The 24,508-nt window shown below is 49.8% G+C and overlaps 1 protein-coding gene across 3 annotated transcripts in view; it reads right to left on the bottom strand.

The window, feature by feature from the left end:
- Nucleotides 1–24,218, bottom strand: part of SH3BP4 (SH3 domain binding protein 4) — a 31,207-nt gene extending 6,989 nt beyond the window's left edge. Inside the window, exons 1-3 of one of the 3 annotated variants that reach the window (XM_085227949.1) lie at nucleotides 24,081–24,218; nucleotides 5,952–6,157; nucleotides 1,548–3,910 (exon numbers count right to left, since the gene is read on the bottom strand). In XM_085227949.1, the coding sequence (XP_085084075.1) occupies nucleotides 1,548–3,910; nucleotides 5,952–6,069 (2,481 nt within the window). In that variant the 5' untranslated portion in view covers nucleotides 6,070–6,157; nucleotides 24,081–24,218. Of the gene's footprint in view, nucleotides 1–1,547; nucleotides 3,911–5,951; nucleotides 6,158–23,991 lie in introns of all 3 variants that reach the window. The other 2 variants (XM_085227950.1, XM_085227951.1) reach the window with 2 other exon arrangements.
- Between the last annotated feature and the right edge of the window lie 290 nt (nucleotides 24,219–24,508).

Genomic DNA, 24,508 nt, shown 5'->3' with positions numbered 1-24,508 from the left:
GGAAGCAGCAGCATCCTCCAGTAACTGCAGCTCATTGGCCTTCAGCTTGGATGCTCCCCTGGGGACTGCAGCATGGCATTTGGACATCCTTGCCCTGTGCGAGCAGCTCTGGTGCTCACCCTAAGTGCAGGCATGAGTCAGACTTCTGGAAACTATCTTCCCATTTTCCACAATAACACCAACACTCAGACAGGGCCTGTTATAAAGAGTTATTAATTGTACTATGCTGTTAGGCAGAGGAAGTACATCCACAAGACATCTTCCATGAACTCCCCTGAAAAAATTTCCATGAGTAATGAAAGGCTCCATACTCTTTAATGCCTTACATCCAATGCTCAATCCTGACATTTCCCCATTTTTATTAAGAGAGGTTGAGACATGGAGTGCTTAATTTAGCTGCAGTCCTCTTTACCCATGTGCCTACTTCTAATTTCCTTCTGTGTGCTGCATGTTCCTGCCCCACTGCCTGCCTGCATCATTGCTAAGCAAAGCTTGTGCTATTCTTAATTAAATTGGCATTTCAAGACACATGAACTGCTGCAACTCAAATCTCTTCTCAACACAAAGTCCTGCATTTTCTTTGGCCCACTTCCTATGAAATGCTAGAAGCTGTTATCGTGAAGACTGTTTCTCATTAGAGACTTCCAAAGAACATCCTAGAAAAACCTGCAGACAACATTTCCCCAAATGCCTGCAGAAGCCCTTCAGGACAGAGGCAAGCCAGGCACTTCAGACAATTTACAAAGACAACCCACAGCTGAACACAAAGCATCCTAATTCAGAGATGCCCTTGGTTTAGCTGTCACTCAAGGAAAGAAGGACTAGACATAAACAGACATTGTTACAGAGCAATTTGGGGTTGTTTCATAAATGTAAAGATGTAGCACTTCACAGCAGCCATAAAACCTCTCTCCTGCACCTTTGACAAACCTGGGGCAATATAAAAGCAAGTCCCTGCCTGCAGTGGGGGGGGTTGGAACTTGATCCTTGAGGTCCCTTCCAGCCCAAGCCACTCTATGATTCCATTACTTGAGAGGTGGCTTGCCTATCACACACCATACAGGAAAAGCATTTATGTTTTTTGCCTTTTTCCAGTTTTCTGCCACAAAAACCAAGACCTCCATCACTGACATCACTTTGATCTTGGACTGAGGAGACCAGCAGCTCCTGGGTAACTCCTTGATATGCATGCACATCCTCTATTTATCACAGAAGGCTGAAACAGCCTTCAGCAGCAAGGTCCAGCTGAGTGCTAGGAAAGCACTGGACTGAAATCACCTTGCTTTGAAGGCCTTCAGCTTAGCCATCTTCCAAGCACACCTGCTTCACTCACACAACACGTACAATTTTTAACCCATTTCATTCCTCACTTACAGCCACAATTCCATTAGCCTGTCAACATACATCACTGCAGGCCTGAATTCCCATTCAGTCTGCAAACTGCACTTCATTTTTCAGTGACTGAGTTAGGAAAGCTTAGCTCCCATTCACCCCAAACACTCTGTACCACAGAGAAGGAAGATGCCCTCATCAGACCTTGGACTCACCATCATCAGCTCCTTCTGAAAAGATTTCCTGTCCTTGTTCTCTGTGTTGTTGCAGTCTTCCTTCAGCTTCTCCAGCACAGAGGCCACTCGCTCTGGCTCGCTGTCCAACTCCGATCGGCAGAAAAATGTGAGCGGTAAGTTCAAATACCCCAATGCATCTGCGAAGGACCTCCAACTGCTGAGGTTCTCCATGAGAAGAGTCCTCACGGAGGCATAGATGTAGGTTAGGAATTTGCAGGGTCTGAGGATTTGCTCGAGCAACAGGCTGGTGGTGAGACCAGGCCCAGAGAAGTAGCTGGGCTTGACCTTTCCAACCACCAGCACATTTTTGGTGTGCACAAGGCCTATTTTGCCCTGGTAGTAGCCAATATACCACTCCTTTGTCCACAGTTGTCCCTTCAATCTGATCTTCTCCTCACTGAGGAGGGCTATGACATCTCCTTTCTTGTACTCCAGCAAATAGTGATTCTTGCTTTGCCGCACCACTGTTTTCAGCAGTTTGCCATACTTCAAGCTCAAAACCGGCCGGTCCTGAAAAACCGGATACTTGGCAGTGGCAGCCAGAGGTGAAAGGATGATCTTTCCAACCTCGTTCTTCTTGAGGAACCGCCTCTGTCCTGTCGGTTTGATGGCACTTTTAGGAGGCGGCTGTGGCGTCTGGACACAGAACTGGGTCAAAATGGCATCCTTGTCATCCTTGACCTGTATCCTCAGCGTGAAATCTGACAGCTCGTTGGGATCATGGGATGCAATGGGGAAGATAAGGCGACTGACCTTGCCCAGCTTCATCTGGAAGCCTCGCACAATTTTGGCTTGCTCACTAGCTTTCACCTCATAGTTGGTCATGTTGGAGAACATGCAGAGCTTGAGGTCCTGAGGCTGGGACAGAGTAAACTGGTGCTTACCCCAGAGCTGAAGGGCAACTGGAGCTGGGCTGTGAGACTGCCTCGTGACCTCGTTCACTAGGAGAGTCTTGGGTGCACATTCATGCCCAAACACGGCCACAACTGTTTTAAAGGAAGGGTGAATATGTTTTGGGCCATAAACACCAACTGTGATCTTCTTGCTGATATAATCCCAAACAGTGTAAGGGTAGAGGATGTTCTGCCCTTGAGCTACAGCAGCGATGTACATGCAAGGCTCTAGGTTCTCCAGCTGCACCTGTATCGTGTCCCCATATGAATAGCTCAGCTGCATTGGTGTGTACGGCCCCTCTTTCATGTCGCTCCGTAGGCACTGCAGTCTTACCAAACTCTTGCTCATGATGTCATTTTTAACCTCTGCAGATACCTTCATCTCCAAAATGATGAATGTTTTCACCTCCATGTTGCTGAGTTTGATCTGCAGGACGGGGCTGATGGTGCTGCACTTATCATTGTTGAGCTCCAGTGGTGGATCTAGCATAGCTTTCATGGAGATCTGCTGCGTTTCCCCAGGGCACACGTGACCTTCTGGCACATGGATGCTGATGTTGGTGTCTGGAAGCTGAACAGCTCCACCAGAGCTATCCAGTTTGCAGACAATGTTGGTCTCCACTGGTTGTGTCTGACCCCAGCCAGGATTTTGACCAAGCAAATCCAAGTCATGGCAAGACCGGGCCAGCTTCCTATGGTTCAACCATGCGGTCCTAAAATCTTCCCTGCTCTGGAATTGCTCAGGAGTGGGAGACTTTAAACCGTTGAAAAAACCCGACTGTGCCGGAGTGTCCGACTTTGCTTGCAGAACAGACAGCTCAGACAAGCTGTAAGAGCGTTTGCTCCTGAAGAAGGGATTGTCCCTTTTCACAGACTCTTCCAGGTCCAGCCTGTTTGTGGATGGAAATTCATCAAAAATGTTACCTATGCTGCTATTAGCAGCTGAGCTAGGAACCGCTGAAGCAGGAGGCCCCGTGTCAAAGAGCAGCAAGTCAACAGATGCTCTGGAGTTGGGCTCTCTGTCTGAGCTGGTCAACGTCTGCAAATTCCCATTGAGAAATGGGTTTGTCTGGACACCGTTCAAGAAAGGGTTGTTATTGTGGGCTTTCACAGAGTTTCTTTTCACATCAGTCCATTCTCCAAGCAGATCTAGCTCCCTGACACCCTCGTCAGGGCTCTCCAGTAGATTGTCTATCATCCCGCTGTCCGTTAAGGAAGAGTTGCGGTAGTTTACAGGCTGGACGTAGGAGGAAGGGATGTAACCCATTTCTGTGGTATTGTGAGCATACCACCACTCACCTCCTGATGTGTCTAAGACATAAAGATGGTCCCCCTTAGAGAACTTCAAAGTGGTGAAATTAGTTGGACAGTAATCTTTGATTGCTATTACTTCCTTTGCATTTCCAAAGGACATGGGATTGTCAACCAGCAAGGCACTAGGAGAAGGCACTGTGAAATGAAATAGAAAAACACTGTAAGCAATCCACAGAGTCACAAATTACTTAAAATCATTTATTTCAGGCAAGCAATCCACGCTACGTCAAGCAGTGAAGCCAAAGTAGTTTCAAAGCATCTCCAACCCAAAGGTAATTTCTTTTTGCTACCGTTTTTAAACAAAACTATTCACTTTACTACATCTGATACATTTATGTTGAAGAGAAAATGCCTTCTCGAAAGAGATGGGCATCAAAACAACTAGGAAGAAAGGACAGCAGGAGTTGAAACAGGAGACACAGCAATTTGTTATCATCCCATGGTAGAAAGGCATGTGGAGAGAAAGAGGGTAAACAATGCAGCAAAGTGTCTTAGCAAGAAGCCTTCCCCTTGATTTAGGACTTCACTCAACTGCTTCTCTAAGAGACAGCCTCTGAACTCACTGATGAATGATGCACACAAAGCTGTGTTGCAGGGGATTCCAAGGAAGCCAGAGCCCCATCTTATCAGCTTTCTCTTTTAGCTGGCACTACTGGATCTAAGTTCTTAAGGGTAAATAGCAGGCACTCCCCTAAATTTTCATGTTTCATTTAAAACAACAGAGGTTAATTCTGGGAGGGCTCTAAAGGTGTGCTGCACGGGAAGAAGTTATACGGCCCAAATGATTTTTCAATGCCATTATCATAAACGTTTGATCAGTGGTATCTCAATATCTTTGGCCATCAGCTCTTCAGCACTGCTTTTTTTCCACTTATGTTTCAGAGTAAGAGACAGCTAAGAGTACTCACTAAGGGCACTCCGTATTTCCTCAACAAAACTAAGCTCCTTTTACAAAGTCAGGTTACTTGAACCACCACAAACACCATACTGACCTCCCATGGACCAAACACCATCTCCCATCTCTCTTTCAGCAATGTTGAGCAGCAGGGCTGGCTGCAAGTTGTTTAGCCAGTACTATCTGATCGTAATTGCAAGCAAAACAGTTCAATTAAGACTACACATGTTCACTCTATCACGGTTTTGCTTTCACATTTAGGACCTACTTCTGTTAAGGATCAAGAGAAATAAGCTGCAGATAATGTTATATCAGCATTCAAATGTTTGTTATCTTGCGAGACAGACCTAAGAAAACAATGCCTTGGGGGGGGGAGGGAGGAGGGGGAGAGGAAAGAACAAAAACACAGGATGTCAGGATGCCTGTCAGCCCTACAGAAAACAGGGAAAGCTAACAAAAAAGATGTGGTGCAGCCATGGCATAACTTGTGATACCACTACTGAAAAACACAGCAAGTAAGAGCAAAGAAAAGTTTTATATAAAAGGACCACAGGGCTCAAGTATTAGGAAAATAAGAGCTCGTACACACTAAGTGATTCATCATTAACCTACTTCCTCTGCACAGCCTCTGCCAGCAGGTAGGGAAAGTTGCGAGCACATTTACTCAGTGAAAAACTATATATAAACTCTGTACTGAACCTATTTTGCCACCCGGGCAGGAAACGGCCGTTAATGCAGCTCTGCAGCCCAAGCCATTTGCTGGAGAGAAGCTAATGCCCTCCGGATGCTCTCTAATACTTCTGAGTCCTTCTCATGCTGCGGTGCCCCAGAACTGCAGCCAGTGCTCAAGGTGAGGCTGCACCAGTGCAGAGTGAGCAGAGCAGGACAGTCCCTTCCCTTGCATGAATGTGAGCATGAGTAATTTTACTCACAAGGATGTGAGTAATCCCTATTTTTGCATTAAAAGCAATCTAATGTACAGCAAGAGCATTTGATGTTCGGGACTCTCCTTGCTCCTTGTGCAAAAACAATTGCTTTGTTGCATGTTTATTTTTAAAGACCATCAACACATGCTAGCTTCTCCTTCCGCCTTGGGATCCATTTGTACCAAGGGAATGGGAATTCTCTTCCATTCGAATCTATTCTGGGGGATGGAGAACCAACCCTATAACTGCCTTGTCACCAGCCTGGCAAATCCATCTCTTCTCCTGCACGTGACACGGTGGCACCTGGCTAACCTGCCCTGTCCCCTGGTGGCTATGGCTCCCACTGGCCCCCCACCTTTGACGTCGCACAGGCTGCTTTCTGAGAAGCCCTCACTGAGGTCGATGAGTGTCCCCTCCGACTTGCAGCGCAGCAGGCCGCTGGAGTTGGCTGCCCGGATCCTCTGTGCTGCCATCTTGAGCTCGCCGAGAGCCTGGACAGTGCTAGGTGGGCATGGCTCCTCCACACACCCCGGAGATACCACAGCACCCTGGGCAGCCCGCCTGCAGGTAAAAACAAAAGCCAGCATGTTAGCAATGCCTCCTACTCTCAGCACGACGCCCACACGGCGTACTCTGCAAGATGCGAGCTCAGCACGTGTCACTGCTTCAGCCTCAGGCTGACTTAGGGCAGCTGCATCCTTCCTTTCCCATTTGCTTATCAAAGAAGCACTCCAGATAAAAAGCCATCTGCACCTGTGTGCTGGCCCTGCAATGCTGATTCAGGGAAACTTCCTCCTGTCAGAGAGCCATGGAATAATTATGGTTGGAAGGGACTTGTGGAGGACAATTGGCTCAACCCTTCCGCTCAAGGGGGGACACCTGGAGCAGGCTGCCCAAGACCATGTGCAGGAGTCACACTGCCATATTCTCCTTAAAGCATCATGATAGATTACCTTGGTACTCCTAATAATCTAAGTCTGGTCAGCAAGGATAGTCTGGCCTTGCATGACTCTGCTGCACATCTCCACCTCATACAAACAGCTCTCTCTGCTTTCACCAGCTTCTCTCAAGGCACCAGCAGCACAACTGATCTCAAAGGCAACACTCAATCTATGCACACTTTCAGCCATTTTCCCAGACCTCACCAAAAGGACCATCCAGAGATGCAGCCTGGTGGGACATCACCTGCAGATGCAAACCTCTTCCTCCGCCATAGCACAGGTGCATGTTCTCCTCCGCTACATGGCTTCGCATTGCTATCCTCTTCCATGCTTGCTCTCTTACCCTTTCTCTCTGACCACCAGCACAGTGGCTGATGCAAGCGCTGGTAGTAGCTCCTCTGGTGTCACTGAGCTGTGCTGGAGCTTGGAGGGTGGCCAGGAGGGTCAGGAGCACATAGGCAAGCAAGTCTGCAGCCTCTCTGCTAGCTGAAGCTGCAGCACAGACCCTCAGCCCCACTTTGCTTTTTCAGGTTTGAACCAAAGAGAGGCTCACAAATAAAGCCCTGCGCAATCAAAAGCCATATCAATCCAAATTCCCTGCTTGAATTCAGCAACCCAAATGACTTTAAATCCTCTCCTATCGCTGCTCTCCCTTCCTCCTTGCTTCATGCAGTCTTCTCCCCTGCTTCAAAACCAGATCAAGTGGAAAATAACCCCAAACCTAAATTCCTTAGAAGGCAGAGCTCTGCTGGGAACATGGAGATAATGGGAATGTGAAGACAAGCACAGTGTTTGGCCGCCAACTGCCTGGGCTGCAGCTGGCTGTTATTAAATCTGCAGGTCTGGAGACAAGGAGGAGCAGGCCCTGAAGGAATCAATACCCTTTTCTGGAATGTAGAAAGAGGAAATTTGCATCCAGGGAGGGAGAGTCAAAGCAGGAGATACTCCAGCCTGCTCGAGATGCTTCTCAAGCCATCTAAAGTCTGGTATGCCAGGAATGCAGTCACCGTAAGGATGCAGGAGGCTGCAGACAGAAAAGAAAGGGAGAAGTTTTGCACAAACACTTTTCCCTTTGAGACGTGCGTTGTTTTGGGTTCTGCTGGAACTCAGCAGGGAGAGGACACTACAGGTGCTGAGAACTGGGCTTATCAGAGGAGCTGGGTAAGACAGGGAACTTGGAGAACAGCAGTAAGAAAGGGCACTAAGCAGACGTGCAGTGGGAAGCAAGGAAGGGAGGAAAGATGCTCCATTCAGCTGGCACGTTTCAGAAAAGTGCTGCCAGTCCAGCTCACATCTTTGCACAGCACCAACACAGCAAGCAATACTGCTAAACACCATCACCCACTGCTTGGGATTGCACATTTTGTGCAAAGACTCACTGCCTGCCATGACATAACTGTGCAGAAACATGGTAAGATCCTGCAGGAGTTTTGCTCGATTAAAGCCCTCTGCAGCTCTAATTGGGCACAATGTGGGCGTTCAGCACTGTTGTCACAGCAACAGCTGAAGTGGTAAATGTTTCCCAATATTAGCAATTATTGCACACAACCAAAACACAGACAAAACAAACACTCCGACAACTCAAAGGTCACCCCCACTTTGTGAGCATTGCACAGTTTTTTTCTGAGCAAGAAAGAAACCAGACAAATAACTTTCCTATGAATCAAAGTTCAAGCCATGAATGTATTTTCAAATACCTGCCTGGAAGTCCAGTGTCAAATATTTTTGCTATCAGTAGTTAGAGCTGTGCACCAACGTATCCATAAGCCTCGCTGTGCCTGGCACAAGCAGGGATGCTCCCCATTCCAGTACTTCCATCACTACATTGCAAGCTTTATGTTAAAGATCTGTGGCAGATGTGACCGTGTGGAGAAACAGCTGGAAAAATAAACCCTACATACATCCCAAATTCCCCAAAGACAGCAAGAATGTACATTAAAAATGACTGATTAGGGAAAGCTATTTCCTCTGTTGTTTCTATCTCAGCCTGTTCTGGATGTAGCAGCACTATCACACATGTGGGAGGACGGGTGTGCATTCACTCCACTGCAGTTTTCGGTGGGGGGGGGGAATGTGAGGAACTGCAAAGGTATCGGTGTTCTGGGGCTAGTGGCTCCAAGGGGCGAACCTTAAATGGTTCTGAATGCAGAGCCAGGGCAAAAAGCTCAGAAAGAACAAGCCTGCTGCTTCAAACCTGGATTATGGGAGAATAAAAGCGGACGGGCAAGTGCTGGGTGGGGAGAAACATGGGTTGCAAGGGCAAGAATTGTTTAGAAAGTGCTGAGACAATGGTCTGTAAATTCATCAGAAAACACTTTAAATACAGAATAGGAAAAACCCTACCTCCATCTGTTTACCCACAGTGATAAACAGCATCCTTATTGAATGGAGGAAAGGATAAGGGGGGCAAACAGCTCTCCCCCCTGCACATCCATGTTGGGGGTGACGTGGGGATGAGGAGAAGAGCCCTGAACAAAGGTTAAGGCTCAGCAAAGCTTTAGGGAAGCATCGACAAGGACAGCTGCTGACAGGACCATATTCCTTCTCACCACCTTTCTAGGGCACAGAAGCACCCAGCATTGCATTGCTATGGACAGGAGCACCATGGGGCTGTTTCATCCCAACCCCCAGCCAGTAGCACCAAAAAGAGCTCACTTTCTCCCTGTGCTGGCACTGTACAGGGTGAGAGCTGTCCTGCCTGCCCCATCTGCTGGATTTCTGCACCCCAGGGGACATCATGAGCCACTGGACTCACATCCTGTGACTCACCCATAAGGGAATCACACCACCGTCTGCAGCGGTGACTTACAGAGTGGATTCAGCTTTGTGTTAGCTGGGGTTAGGAATGAGGCCAGCAGCACTATGTCATGTGGTGGAGGGACAGCAGCCTTGCTGGCAACCCACCACATCCCACTGCAACCAACAAGCTTCTGTCTCAGAACATGAAACGGCACAGAAAGGGTTACAAGGAACTTCAGCAAACTCTCTGGGGTGGCTCAGGCCGGAAACCAAGACGCAGCCTGGCCTGCTGCCACCACTCAGCACTCCATTCCTCTCTGCTCAGCCCCGCAGAGCCGTCACCATGCCCAGCCCAGCCCTATGGGGACAGCAGCAAGCCCCATCCTCCTCACTGCTCCCAGCTATTGGCAGAGCCAGTCCCATTGCCATAGCATGGGACAAAGCATGTACCCACCTCTGGCTGCTTACAATGGCCATTACCACCACCAGCTGTGCCTCCCTGGCAGTGCACCTTTATTTGAGCCCAATTCTCATGCTGGATCAACAACAAGGCCCGTATCTTATCTAGAGAATTTAATCACCACTGAATTACAAATCAAAGATGTAGCACAGGCATCTCAGCCACACTAAACTGGATTAGTAGAGAAAAGCAATTTCAGGAGAAATACCCACTGGCAGGGTAAGCTCCATGTCTGTGAGCAAAGGAACACAACTAAAGCATGAAAACACGTAGAATCAAAAAACCCCGGGGGCAGGGGGAAGGCTTTGCTCCCAGCACTGGGGTGGTTTCCTAGGAGCAGCCCCAGGCATGGGGCAAAAAGCACAACTCCACAGAGCACCATCAGCACTGCTGACCATGGCCAATGCTCACTGCAGTGCGTGGGGAAAATCCAAGCAGTGTGAGCAGCACACAGACTGGGACAAGATATCACCCACCAGCATCTGTGTGCTTGCCTCCACCACATGCTGCAAGAAAAGGTCATCTCTGTCTTTGCCAACTCTCCTGCGTGGCACAAGAGCTCTGAGAGGCCCCTCCTGCACTTCCCAAACCAGCTGCATGAAAACACCCTTGGCTTGCTCTGTCCCATCCTTTCCAAAGCTCCAGGGCTGCAAATCCCACCAGCACCAGCTCCTTTCCAACAAGGTGGAAGAGAAAAGCATGGCAGCAGTGAGCCTGTGCTCATACAACAGCCGGTGATGGAAATCCCGTGGCTGCCAAGAGTTTTTGCTGATAAGACCTGGGAGGGCCCACTGGGCCAGCTAGTACCAAGTACTGGGGTGGAGATGGAGCCAGGTCCTTCTGGATCCAAAAGAAGAGTGATAGGTGCAGTACTCATGTCAGCAAAGGGTGGTAGGGAGGAGGAAGCTCTTCCCTCCCTATCCCACACCTCCCAGCATGACCTTCTCCTTGGGTACTATTTAAAAAGCCCATCAAACCCTAAGCCTGCAGGATGAGTTCAGAGGAAATCTCCCTGCTCTAGCTGCATGTACCCTTTAACAAGATGCAGCTTCCAGGCTGGGATCACCTCTCCTTATCAACCCCAAGCTATCAGGCACATCAGGGCTGCATCTTGCCACAGACTGTAAGGTGGAAGGTGTAGAAAGACTATCTCATCAATCAGTCATCATACTCCTTCAACTTCCCATGCCAAAGCCAAAAACAACTCCAAGAGCAACTCCAGTCACTTGCTGCTAATTATTTTTCATCTACCTTTTACTTCTCCAAAGTTAAGATCTCTTGGCTCTCCTTAAAAATTAGAAGTGGTTTGAGTTACAACATCAACCAGATTTTGTTATTGCAGTGTGCCATATTAGCAAACAGACTAAGCCATGTCACTATCTCATTTAAGAACTTGGTTTTCACCCTATAGATTCTTCATCTTCAAGTCCTTCCTCAGGATTTTCTTGCCTCATCCTAACACCTCCTGGTGTTCGAGACCAGGTTGGATAGGGCCCTGTACAACCTGATCTAATGTCTAATCTGGTGGTTGGCAACCCTGCCCAAAGCAGGAGGTTGGAACTGGATGATCTTTGAGATCCCTTCCAATCCAAGCCATTCTATGACTACAGGATATGACATAGCCTTGGGCAGCTGGCACTGTCCTTTATTTGCTCAAAACACACATAGCAGAAAACACCCTGACCATCCAGATTTGTGCCTGCTTTTTCCACTCTCTCAGCAAGCGTAGGTCAGGCAGGGAAGAGCTGCCCACTACCGCTTTCTCTCTAGAAGCCTGGACCAAGCATTTTGGGTCACACAGCCTGGTGAATCTCAAGAGAGGAAAAATGAAGAAAGAGCAAAGCAGGAGGTGAGCAAAACCCCAGGGAGACCATGAGGTTTACGCAAATTCATCAAATTTTAGGTCCCTGAAGGACTTAAGGACACTGCTGTTGGTGGGATGGGCAGTGGGGAGCCAGAGGAATGTCAGGAGGATGCTCCACACTCCCATCTTCATCCTCCCCTGAGTATGCTGGCATGCAGTGAGCTGTAAGCTGCTCCCATTTAGGGCTCTCTACAAGCACGGTGCTCTTTGCTGGCTCCAGAGTGCTGGGCAATGCAAGGCTGGGAACTTGGCACATGTGAGCAACTCAGCTAGCAGCACTTGGGGGCACGGCAGCACTGCAGGGGAAAAAAATGTAATAATTGCTGAGCACGTGTTCCTGGCGTCTGCTGGCACCTCCAGCCAGGGTATCCATTACAGCTTCCCCACTGGGTGAGCTACCCTTTGTGAGCAATGAAGGGAGGATGGGAAAGCTTCCTTTTATAGCAATGACTTTGGAGCACGAGTCTCATTGAAAGTCAATGCTGGAGATGGATAGGCAAGTGACTAAATACAGATATGGTATCTTTGGGGTAAGAGCAGCTGCTGCCAAGCTGCCTGGGAACTGTCACCCACCTGAAGAACACAGCATGCCACCAAGTCCAGGTTACACAACACAATGGGAATGTCCTATATCAGAGCTGCCAGACAAAGGTGGAGGAGAGCAGATAGGGACAAGTGGCAGGTTACCTACAGGAAGGGATCCAAAATAATTGGCAGCTCTAAATCCTGACAAAAGGGAGACCTTGGAAACCTTGCTTTTCTGCCAGAGTCTTGTTCTACTCTTGGATGAAGAGATGCAACATGTGTAAAGCAGTATGGTCGCATCATACAGTCCTTCAGGCAGGAGAAGACCCTTAAGACTACCCATCATCCAACAGCATCAAGGCCCACTACTAACCCATGTGCCATGTCCACACACCTCTTGAACACCTCCAGCGATGAGGACTCCACCACCTCCCTGGGCAGCCCACCCCAACATGGGATCACCCTCTGTGCAAAGAAATTCTGGGATGGTTTGTGGAGTTGGACAAGATGATCTATAAAGGTCTCTTCCAACTCAAATGATGCTATGATTCTATGGTGAGGAAGGTTCAGAACACCTGAAAAGGTATGAAGGTGCTGATAGGCTCTCACCAGCTTTGTTTGATGCTCACCAGGCCTGCTTTCAGAGCAGACAGTTCAGTTTCCATTAACCCTCTTCTTTCTGCTGTCCACACAATTCTCCTCTAAGAGAGAAGCACTCCCTAGCTCAGGTGTTAAAGCCCTAAGGTTCTTGCACAGCTGCAGATGGTGCCTCCTGCACCAGGCAGGGAGTTTCTTCCGGCTGGGACCAGCAAAAGCATGAAATCTCAGAATCACACCCACTGCAGGGCTCCCAGGAGCAAAGCAGAGAAGCACAAACCCGAGTTTCAAACCCCTGAAGGGAACAGGAGCGCAGCAAGCCAGCTCTTGTGGGGCACAGATCAGACCAGGTGTCTGTAAATGCACTGAGATGAGCCAAGCAGCACGCTAACAAGAAGAGGCTGATCTGGGAATCACTGCTGCGAGGCACATATCAGCAACTTCAGCACAAGCACCTTCCCACCCAGGCTCCTGACGCCTGTGTGTGCCCAGAGGATGTTTGCTGGGGCTGAGGAGGGCGAAGTGCCAGCACTTCAGGAGCACAGCAGGCACTGCCTTTGTAAGCATCCGGGCAACTTTCCCTGCCCTCTGCATTAGCCTCATTAACTTGCTATCAGCTCAGAAGCAGAGTGGTTTGGTGCACAACAAAGTATTTTCTTGCTTTTAAATGTGGCGATGGAAGCAACTTTTGCAGGGGTCAGTAATAACCCTAGCTCTTCCTCCTAACCCTTGCAGTCCCTCTGAAGGTATGCTCAGAGCCAAAACCATGGATATATTGATCTTGCAAAAAAAGGGAATGAGCCAGTTCAGAGCACTAGTTCAGACAGGGAATCTGTGACAAGAGAGAAAAGAAACCCACAACACTGCATCTTCAGTGCCACAATCCAGCCATGGACACAGACTTCTATCTCCTCCTTAGGAGTGTCTATCTCTTCTGTAGATCAGCCTTTATCCTCTGCTTTGGAAGAAGGGGATGGTTGGAGTTAGTGACCTTGAGGGTATTTTCCAAGCTTAATGATTGAATAGGAAAAGGCTTCAAGTTGCACCAGGTGAGATTTAGATTGGATACTATGAACTGAATCTGAAGCACTGTGAAAAGCTTTCCATGGGAAACCAGGAGGAACTCACTGCCACTGCTATGCCCAGGGCCACAGTCCCAGCTGCATCTCCTTACCCAGATAATTTAGATTTAGATGTAAATTTGGTCTTCAAGAGCCATCAAACGCTAGGTGACCGAGTCCCTGAAAACCTCAAGCTGAAACGATGACAGAGCTTGCACAGCATCAACACTTCAGAGTCCCATTTCCATCACCCTCCACTAATTTTCTTTTTGATGGAAAGACGTATCTGTCCCCAGCTGTGATGAGCTGCTAGTGCAACCACGTGCTTGCTTTCCTTGCTGTGATGTTGGGAAACCAGTCTTGCTAGCATGGTATAGGAGGGCAGGCACAGGAAAGTCACTCAGGCTGGCGATGCTGGCAGCGAACCTTATACAGAGGGAGGAAAATAAGAAGCTCCAGAGTTGAGCTAGCTCTCCACTTTCACTCCGTCTTGCCCCCCAGCCAGCACATACTCAACCAGGACACATTCCCTGACACTGGCCATCTCTTTGTGTGTAGAATGGCAGAGGCCCTGCCTGGCCCTCTAGACTCACCCAAGCTGCTGAACAGGAGAACACTGGAAAAGAGAAGGCTTTGCTCAAGCCCACAGATGCTGCAGTCAGGATGGGACGTGGCAGCCACCCTTGGGTCACCCACTTCAACGGCTTTGTGAGAAGGTAGCCAGGATGCTGTTGCAGCCCGAGTCAGCTGAGCTCGCTGCTGACCTATTTTGGAGAGTCAGCTGGGAGCCTCCTTCAAGAAAAAAGAGGGGTTTGTTTCCAGCTCACTGCCTGGGTGTTCTCTGCAGCCACAGTCTACAGCCAGATTCTCTATCTAACAAATAAAACCTCTCTGGATTACCAGACAGGAGAACTCATCCAGGTGATGAGCTCATGCGAGAGCTTAACCTTGATTTAATGTTCTTACACACCTTGCTGATTAGCCCAGGTACTGATCTGTTGGTGGATTACACGATGCTTTCAGCTATGCTGAAAATGCTGACAAGAACCAAAACCTATCACGAGCCTGAATTAGGCAGAAACAAACACAATCAGCACGCTGCAACAAAATTCCTCAAGACAGCATTTTTAAGCACACTGCCCCAATAAACATTTCCAAAGCAGATCCCCTCCAGTGCCTGGCTTTCAGCAGCTTAACTGTTTGTTGGAGCTGACAGTCTCTCATGTGAAATCAGAGCCACAGAATCACTAAGGTTGGAAAAGACCACCGAGATCTTACTGCCAACCCATTGTCACTGTGCCCACTAAACCACGTCCCTAAGAAGCAAGAAAGAAATATGCTCTGCTCAAACCAGACTGCTGGTTACTTCCTAAAGGGGATGCCCCTGTGCTTGACTCAACCCTGGTCTGTGAATCCATGCTAAAAGGCTCACTCAGAGCAGCACAATGCCTATGGAGCAAACCTGCAGCTCATTACACCATTCCTCAGCGGCAGAAGTGTGCAGTCTGAGATGAAGGAGGGAGATGTGAGGGCAGATATCTGCTCCAACACAGGGCATGGGTTAGGACTTGCTGCAAAAAGCCATAAGCAATCAATGCTCTGCTAACTTAGAATCATAGGCTTGGGTTGGAAGGGGCCTCATCCAGTTCCAACTCACAGCTTGGTCAGACTCCTCTCAGGGACTGTGCAGTAAGTTCACACCACGAAGGCTCTCTTCTCACCCTTCTTCTTCCTGAAGAGCAGAAGCTGCCTAACTCCCCTCCCAGTCCTGCTTTCACTCTTGGCCCTCTGTGCTTCCAATTTGATCTCATCTGCAAACACTGTGAGTCGCATACCTGTATGGGAAAGCACTTCTGGTTCAACTCAGAGCGTGCTACATGGCCAACTTCAGATGGTTTTCAGCAGCCAAGTCCTCACCTTTTAGAACACAGCTCATCCCACACACAGGATTTGAACAGAAGTAGCTTCCCAGGTGCAGACACGATGTCTGTCAGCCAGGAGGAGGTGGAAGATAAACCAAAACAGCCCACTGTTTATGCAACATAAGAGCAAATACCGTGCCTTCTTGAAATCACTTAATTACAGTTATCCCTTAAATTAAAACCTTGCAAAACTGCATGCAGGCTTTAGGCAACCTGCAAATTAACTACGGGGAACACAACTGGGGGATCAGGGATGCCAGACACAATCCAATCAGCAGGTCAAATTGCTTTCATAATATCAATAGTGCCAAGAGGGGGGGAAAAAAAAAAAACAAAATAATACAACCCAACCCTGTGCATCAGAGGTCGTTCCTTCAGCCGCATCAGGTAAAAGCCATTTGATCTCATCATCGCGGGTCAGATAGCTGATAAGAAACCAATTTCATTACTGTAAGACCAGAGCATTTTTGGAAGGGTTTATCTGCAAAGAAAGCGACATACTTTGAACTGTCGAATTTTATTTTAGTTAAAAGGCACCAGGCTCTTGCCTGGCTGCTCTCAAAGCACTCAAAATTAATGTGGTATGAAATGATACCGCAAGCCGATTCTGTGCGACTTCCCCGGCACACAATGTCAAAGACACACTGCTTCTCTGTGCTGGGAGGCTGCCAGCCCCTTCGTTTCAGGGAAAGCAGCCTTTACTTAGCAGGACGTTTGGGCACAGAAATAGCCACTTCCAAAAATTTGGCCAAATCTGCCCAAAATCGGCCCCAATCCCAGACAAAGCAGGGCTCACTCTTGGGCACGGTTTTTACAGCATTGGTCAACAGGCAAAATTAAAAGAACACCTGAAAGACACTGAAAGTAATAAAAGATTTTCCCTCACTTAAAGCAGAGCTGCCCTGGTTCAGTGGAATCAGTTTCTGCCACTTTCTGCACCGCACTTTTTCTCCCAGACTGTTATCTTGCAGCACCCAAACACCTTCCCATTGCAGATTAAATCACAGTGACTGATCCCTGTCGTCTCCTGGTCTTCTTCACAGGAGCCTTCCTTGAAAAACAGACAAATCTCCATGGAGAGCAGAGGGCACAAGAAGAAGTAATTCCCTCTTTGCTTTCTCGATAAAGCCAGTTCCAGGCAAGGCTGAAGGAGACAGACCTCACCTCTCATCTGCTGCTTCCCCATCAGTTCGAGTGAAAGCTGCCCAAAATGCAAGCCTGTGAGCAACATGGGCAAGCTGCTCAGCTTTCCCTGCTCGAGCCTGAAAGCAGAGTGCTAAATTTATCCCCGCTGAGATTTCTATGGTAACAGACTACACTGCTGAATTTCAGATTACTGCAGCTTGAATTAGGGGTGAAGCAGAGTTAACAGCATCAGCCGTGGTATAGGGTTGTCTTAGGCCAACACAAAAGCACCCATGACAGAGGAAAAAAAAAGGCAAAGCTGTTCATGACAGCCATCCAGTGGGACAGAGAAAAACCTAAATCTTGTCCATTGTCTCTGGAGAAATGCCTGATTTGAGAAAGTGACAGTTAAAAAAACAAATGGGTGAAAAAACCACAACTGTACTTAGGGACAGGAACCAGAGCAGTGGCCTTTTGCAAGAAAGAACTTATTTCATTTATTGATTTTTATGGAAAGCAACTTCCATCCGAGCAACGCAGTGCTCATTCCGCTTCACAGCTGCTTTAATACCCATCATTATATTCATATTTCAATTGTAACTCCCTATCTAAGGCGTGGGTTGGGCTCTAAAAGCAGCCTGATTCTAGCAACCAGGTTTTGGCTAGAACTGACCAACATACCACCCACAGTCATCCTTGCCAGCACAACCCCTCCTTTTCTGAGCATCATTCAGTAGCACACCAGCTTCTTGTCCTCTCTTCTTTCAGAAGAGGATCTCAAAGCACAAATTCTGCTCCGCAGGGACAAGCAGTGCAGGCACATATCAGAGCACCCAGACACCTGCAAGCCTCTGCATGGACAAGCGGAATCAGATAAGCTTCTGACGGGAGAACAGAGCCTACATATCACATAAATGCAGACAGACTTTATCTTTTCTTTTTCCTTCTTGTAAGAGAAATGGAAGCCAAGGCACAGCTGATGCACTGGGATAGTTTTATATTTAGACGGATGACACAAGGTCTCAATTAGCAGAAAACAAATGGAAACTTCTTACACGGTCCAGAAAAACAAAAGAAAGGCAACTTCCCCCAGCATTTACAACCTCCCCAGTTCTGCTTTTACACAGAATTCAGAGGGGTTTCCCATGCACGATCCCAGTAAATAACATTTACAGATCCTGTATGACAAATATTGACCAAAGCACACTGCATGCATTCACAATGAAGTCGGCTTTTGGGGGACTTTCTTCTTTCTAATTTTGTGTTTACTGCTGTTAGCTGTTTTCAACAGGATAATTAACAAGGTTTTAATACTGGAGTGTAAAACAAATACACCGGGGTGATGAAAAGAACCATTTCCAAGTTCTACAGACCGCAGTTTCACTACGCAACAAGAGACCCAGTGTAGTGTTGCAACGTAAAATACAGCCCTCCAAAATCAGCTATTTCTTTTGCTGCATGGTTCATTTAGGAGCAAACACTTGCTTAGCCAGATGAGCTGGGGCTCATCTCAAATCTCTCTAAAACTACCTGCACTTTGGAGAGGGGAAGGGGATAAAAATATGGTTTCTTTTTCATGAAACTGACAGGCAAATAGTGCTGTGCTGGGGCCCAGCAGCTCCTCTCACACTGCTTCTGACACAAGGTGGGTGAGTAGGCCTGTGTGCTGCCCCATCCATGGCGGGGCCAGGCCCAGCTTTATCTACAGCACTGCTAAGAATAGCTTCAGCCTCCAGGAGCCCTGTAAAGAGAATGGCCTGGGCTTCTGCCAGAGAGCACGGGTTTCCTTTGCTGCTGAGCCTGAAAGAAGGCAGAAATGGAGCGGAGGTTGCCCTGACACAAGACTGTGCAGTTCTGCTCAGGTCCCACCATCCTGGGCTTGGCAGCTTCATTGGCGAGCTGGACAATGGGTCAGTGCATAGCCATGGTTGAGACAAAACTGAGGGGAGAGAAGGGTCTGGCCAGGCTGAACCTCATGGGGTCCAACAGTGTGTAAAAACAAAGGAACAGCAGCCCCTCCTCAGCGTGCAGCATTTGCACCTGGCAGCCGCAGCCCATCTCTGCCTCCATGCAGGGAATTACCTCCTGCTCTGCTTTCATGAGCTAGATTGCCTGAAGCAGCATTAAAGCAGGAACCACCTGCCTGTTTCTGAAGCAAAACATCTCCCTGCCCCCTACAAGTGAGCAGACCATCTGATGAGGCGCTGGCATCACTGCTTCCCATTCACAACCCATGAAAAATTAGGCCAAACTGCAAATATTTTCATTCCTTTTATCTCCTCCTGCCTGACTGCAGGGCAAACTGGGCGCAATTTCCCTCCTCACCCCCAAATACTTTCCTCACTTTATTCTGGAGCCCATTTTTGGACATACAGACTCCACAAATACACTGACCATGGTTTGATGCTGGGATCACAATGACCTCAGGTGATGCTGGTGCTCTGTGCCTCAGTTTCTCCCTGGGCACAGTGCTATCTGCTGGTAGCAAAAGCCTTCAAGACATGCAGCTCTGCAGGGAAATGCCACCTCCACAGCCCACATTGCCCATAGGATGCATCTCTGCTTCACCACGCTGGGCTTCCCACCATGGCCAGGCAGCCAGCAGCAGCAAGGCAAGCAGCTTTCCTGTAACAGGAGATTAACTCCTCTCCCCAGCACATTTACATTTAAAACAGAGGTCAAAACACGGGGTAAAGCTGCGACAGAGAGGTCACCCCCTGCTGCAGGGAAATCACACAGAGGGGGTTAAACGCTTGGAGTCCCCAGATCCCTGCATTCCTCTGTTCCAGCAGCATGCTGGGAGAAAGGTTCCTGCTCACTGTTTCCATGCCTGGTCATGTCCCACACCCTGGCCTCAGTGCACATTTTAACAGCTCCTATTAATAGCCCAAGCAGGAGCTAGGGAAGCACCAGCTGCTCTGGCTGGTCGCGCTTCCGAGCAGCTACACAGCATCCATCCATCCATCCCTCTGTGCTTGGTGAGTTTGCACCCCCAAATTCCTCTGTCCCCCAGCTATTTGGTGGGCAAGTTGCTGAAACAAGTGCAGAAGCGCTGCTCACCCACCAGCTGCAGCAGAGGCTATTGCTCTCAATGACCTCCAAACTCCTCAAGTCGAAGGGATTTCAGTCTCAGGCTTGCAAAAGGAGCTGAGTAATTAGGGGCAGAGGAGAGACGACAATCAGTCCAGTCCCGAGATCCACCGCTAGGCTGTGGCACTGCGCTAGTTGCAATGACAACGCACCCACATCTCTATGTGCTCCCTGGAAAAACTTCCCTCTTTCTGCAAGTATGGCAGCATTAGGAAAGCACTGCTGCCAGCAACAACCCCCTGCCCATGCCACCAGCACCACCAGGGATTGGAGACCGCAGCACATCCCTGAGGGGCTCTCAGGCATCCATCCCTGTCCCCCAGCCAGAGCTGTGACCTCATTTCATGGGATTTAACCAAGCACTGCAAGAGTCCAGATGGACTGTCTGGCTAATTGAGTTAATTAAAGCGTTTTCTGCCATGATTAACTTTCAGGAACAGGGCTCGACGTTGTATGTTTTGGAAAGGCTCCTTCTGAGCAGCTCGGTCACTCTCCAGGGAGCACAGGGCCACACCTCAGCAGCAGCACAAAACAGGAGAACAATGACTTGGAAACTCATACTGATCGCATACGGCTGTTTCTCACCAGTGCTTTCAGACTCAAAAAAAAAAAAAAAAAAAAAAAAAAAAAAAATCCAAACCCTTCATTTGTTTTTCACCACCAAGCTGAACAGGACATAGAAAGGAACAACACTGCATCTAGAGGCCATGAGAATACATAGGCTACATAAGGTCTGCCCAGCAAGCCATTTGGGGGATGGAAAAGTAAAGGACACAGCAGATGTGGAAAGAGACCCATCACCCATGTCTAATCTCAGGGCACCCTCCCCTCATTCCAGGGCAAAAAGCTCCAGGAATGAGCAGCGCTGCCTGCAACTCACAAGGCGATAAGCTGGTCAAGGCCAGTGCAAACAAACATGCTGTCCTGCACAGAGATGCTTTGCTGACGGAGGTAATAATCATCTCCCAAGGACAGTAAATACTTTGTCTGCAACCCCTGCCTGGAGATAACCAAGCAACGCACACAATGGCCAAAAGAAAGGCTTTGTGGCTGCTGTGTTTTTCTCAGCTCTGCAAAGCACCGAGAAGGAGCTGCAACTTGGGACACTGGGATGGGAAAAATCCACCCTACCCAAGGTAGTGCTAGCTAGGCTGCATGCAGCTTTGGGCACCTGGGCTATGGGAGGTGCCCCTTGGGAACAGCAGGGGTTGGGCTGGGTGGGCTTTGAGGTCCATTCCAGTCTAAGCTATCAGAAAAGCATACTCACATATGACGGTTGTGAGGGGGCTGCTCAGCAGGGGACCGCCAGGAAAATGGCCACGTGGCAAAGCTCTGGCCAGCACTGAGAATGCTGTGGACAGGCCACAGGTGCATTTAAGCCCAGTGAAGGGCTTAAAGGGAAGACCTCAGGAAGCACCGGGGCCAGGACCCTGTAGTGGGCAGGGTTGGGCTGTCTGCCGGCCAAAAAGCTTCTTCCCACCCATCCTGGAGGCTGAGAATTCATCCCCTTTCTCAAAGCCACTTTTCTCCATCTGAGCAAACAAAGTTCACAGGACAGGGAGCCTTACAGTCTCCATAGATAAGGAGATGCACCCAAACATCTCCTCTTTTTCCTAACCTTGAAACCTGAGGAACCACAAAGCACCGGCTGCTTGCAGACCAGGTGCATTAAGAACTGTTCCTATAGACTTCAAGGGCTTCATTTACACCACAGGTACAGCCACACGCACCCCAAAAGATACCAGCTCTTGCAAGGGGTAAAACCAGCACAGAGGGCTTTAGGGCTGGGTTTTCCAGTTGGAAAATGCTCCTTATTGAGGCTGAAAGCAGCCCCACCCCAGTACTGCTAATCTGATCCCAGGTTTTCAATGCTGTGGCCAGGACACGAGGGACTGGCGAGTGGGAAAGAAAGAAAGGAAATGCCACAGATGTGAGGACGCTTTTTCTGACTGGGCAGAGCCTTGTTTTGTTTTTCCTCCCTGAAGTTAGCTGCCATTTGCTGGCAGGCAGATCCATTACGAAAAGAAAAAGTTTCTCTTTGTTCAGCTCCTGTAACCCCACGCCCAGGAGACCCAACCCACAGAGCCGTGCGGTGCTGGCGGCCAGCAGCTCGGTGCTCAGAGCCCACTGGCAAGCTCACAGCAGCAGGAACTGGTCTGTGAAATATCCCCTGCCTTACTTGCTCGCTGACCGCACCAGGGGACGTGCCATTGTTCAGCTCCAAAAAGGCTTTTCTGTTCCTAAGGAAACAGCCGACCTCGTTCAAATAGGGCCACACGCACACAGTGCCAATTCAAGCTGTGTCCCCTCAACAACTTGTGCACAGCGACCATGCACCCACCCAGGTACCACACATCTGGCTGGGCTCTAGGCAGAGGTCCTGCAGAATGCTGTGGCTGTACAGGTCTGGGCTGGACCTCTCCCCCTGCTGTCTGACAGCGCTGTGTCACCATCCCTCTGATCTTCCCAGTTGTGTCTGGGCAATGAGGTTAACACATGGGAGGTGAAAACAATGACTCAGCCTCTTTCCAAATCTTTGTCATAATGTGTACAGCTTCCAGGCTACAAAGTTGCTCCCACATCCATCATTGCAAGGGAGCATCAGCACGGGATTCTGCAGCAGCAAGCACACCCCGCATGGTGCTTTCTGCTGAAGGATGCAAAGCATCACCCCCACGGGGCAGGTGGAGCTGCTGCACCGTTCTGGCAGCACAGCACAGGAACACTGAGCCCTGGGGCTCCCAGTTCACCTTCTATCAGCGTTGCACTCACCAACAGCTAGCCGATCCACACACCCAAAACAAAAACCTCCCAACACCAGCGAGTCCTGTGCCAGACGAAGCCAAGAGGCAACCCTGAAGCACATACACAAACGGGAAGAGGACAGAGGAGGGAGCAGTGCTCCTTCACTTCCCTATCACCATGGGTATGGATCACACAACCACTCCAGTTGGAAAAGGTCACTCAGTCCAACCCACCCCACCATGCCCACTGCCCACATCCCTCAGTGCCACACGTACACATTTCGTGAATACCTCTAGGGACGGTGACACTCCCACCTCCCTGAGCAGCTGTGCCAGTGCCTGACCACTTTTTCTGAGAATTGTTCCTAATATCCAATCTGAACCTCCCCTGGTGCCACTTCAGGCCATTACTTCTTGTCCTACTGCTGTTATCCAGCAGAAGATGCCAATCCCACCTCACCACAACCTCTTTGCAGGCAGTCGTAGAGAGCAATAAAGTACCCCCTGAGCCTCCTCTCCTCCACACTGAACAATATCAGTTCCCTGAGCTGCTCCCCATCAGACTTCTGCCATCACAGCTTTGTTGCCCTTCTCTGGACACACTCCAGGTCTCAGCGTCCTTCTTGCAGTGAGGGGCCCAACACTGAGCACAGCACTGAGGTGCAGTCTCCCCAGAGCTGTGTACAAGGGGAGGTCACCTCCTGCTGGCTGCACCAGTGCCGGGATGGCACTGGCCTTCTTGGCCACCTGGGCACACTGCTGGCTCGTGGTCAGAAGGCCGAGTCTGTGTGCTGGAAGGAAAGGCGCTGCTGGGATGTGCTCGTGGCTACAGAAACTTCAAGCACAACTCATGGCCACAGAGTGAGCTCAGGCTGCAGTTCACAGCTGAAGAAACCTCACAGCGTGGCACTGAGCAGCAGGGCGGTCCTTGCATCTCTGCAAGACGTCCTTTCCAACTCGGGATATTCTACAGCACTCTGAATGAAGCCAGCAGCCCGGCACAGGGCCTCGGGTATTACTACAATCCCACACATGGTACCATCAAAGCCACCTCTGAAGGTGGCATTCGCAGAGCTCAGCGCTGCTGGAACGAATCCGGAGAGCAGCAGAGCAGTAGGACTGCAGGAGGGGAAGCAGCGCGCAGGTGGGCATCGCCCAGCGCACCGAGCGGCAGCAAAACTTTCTCCAGCACAGATCTGCACGGGACCCGCACTCCGCGCTGCGCATCACCCGCACCCTGCACCCATGCACGCCGGATAGACGCATCTCACGTGCATTTGCACACACAGAGCGCAAGCACACCCGCGTACACAACGCGCACACTCACACGGCACTCCGCGCACCGCCGCCGGACTCACGGGGGTCGCTCACCCGCAAACTCCGGACCCGCGGAGCCGCTCTCCGCACGGCGCTCACCTGCGGGCGGCGGAACCGAACCTCCACTGTCGCCACCGCCGCTCTCGGTTCGCGTTTCCCCGCCCGGCACCGGACAGCGCTCACCGCCCGCCCCGCGCAACCCTGACGTCAGGGGGAGGGGCTGCAGGAGCGGGGCCCGGAGAGGGGGGGGCTGAGGGGGGTTTGCACGATGAGTGTGTGCTGTGGGATCCTTGTGCGCGATGGTTGCGCGGAGGTGTTGGGGACCCTCGTGCAAGGGGCGGCCCTCGTGTAAAACGGGTGTGCAGGTGGGCTGTGGGAACCCGTCGTGCAAGGGGCAGCCCTCGTGCAAGGGTGTTCATCGTGCAAAATGAGTGTGCTAATGGGCTGTGGGAACCCCTCGTGCGAGAAATCCTCGTGTAATGGGTGCTCATCGTGCAAAACAGGTGTGCAAATGGGTACTGGGAACC

This window comes from Meleagris gallopavo, chromosome 7, assembly GCF_905368555.1.
Source record: "Meleagris gallopavo chromosome 7, MGAL_WU_HG_1.1, whole genome shotgun sequence".
Taxonomy (NCBI): domain Eukaryota; kingdom Metazoa; phylum Chordata; class Aves; order Galliformes; family Phasianidae; genus Meleagris; species Meleagris gallopavo.
This window is presented reverse-complemented; position numbering and strand designations above follow the sequence as displayed.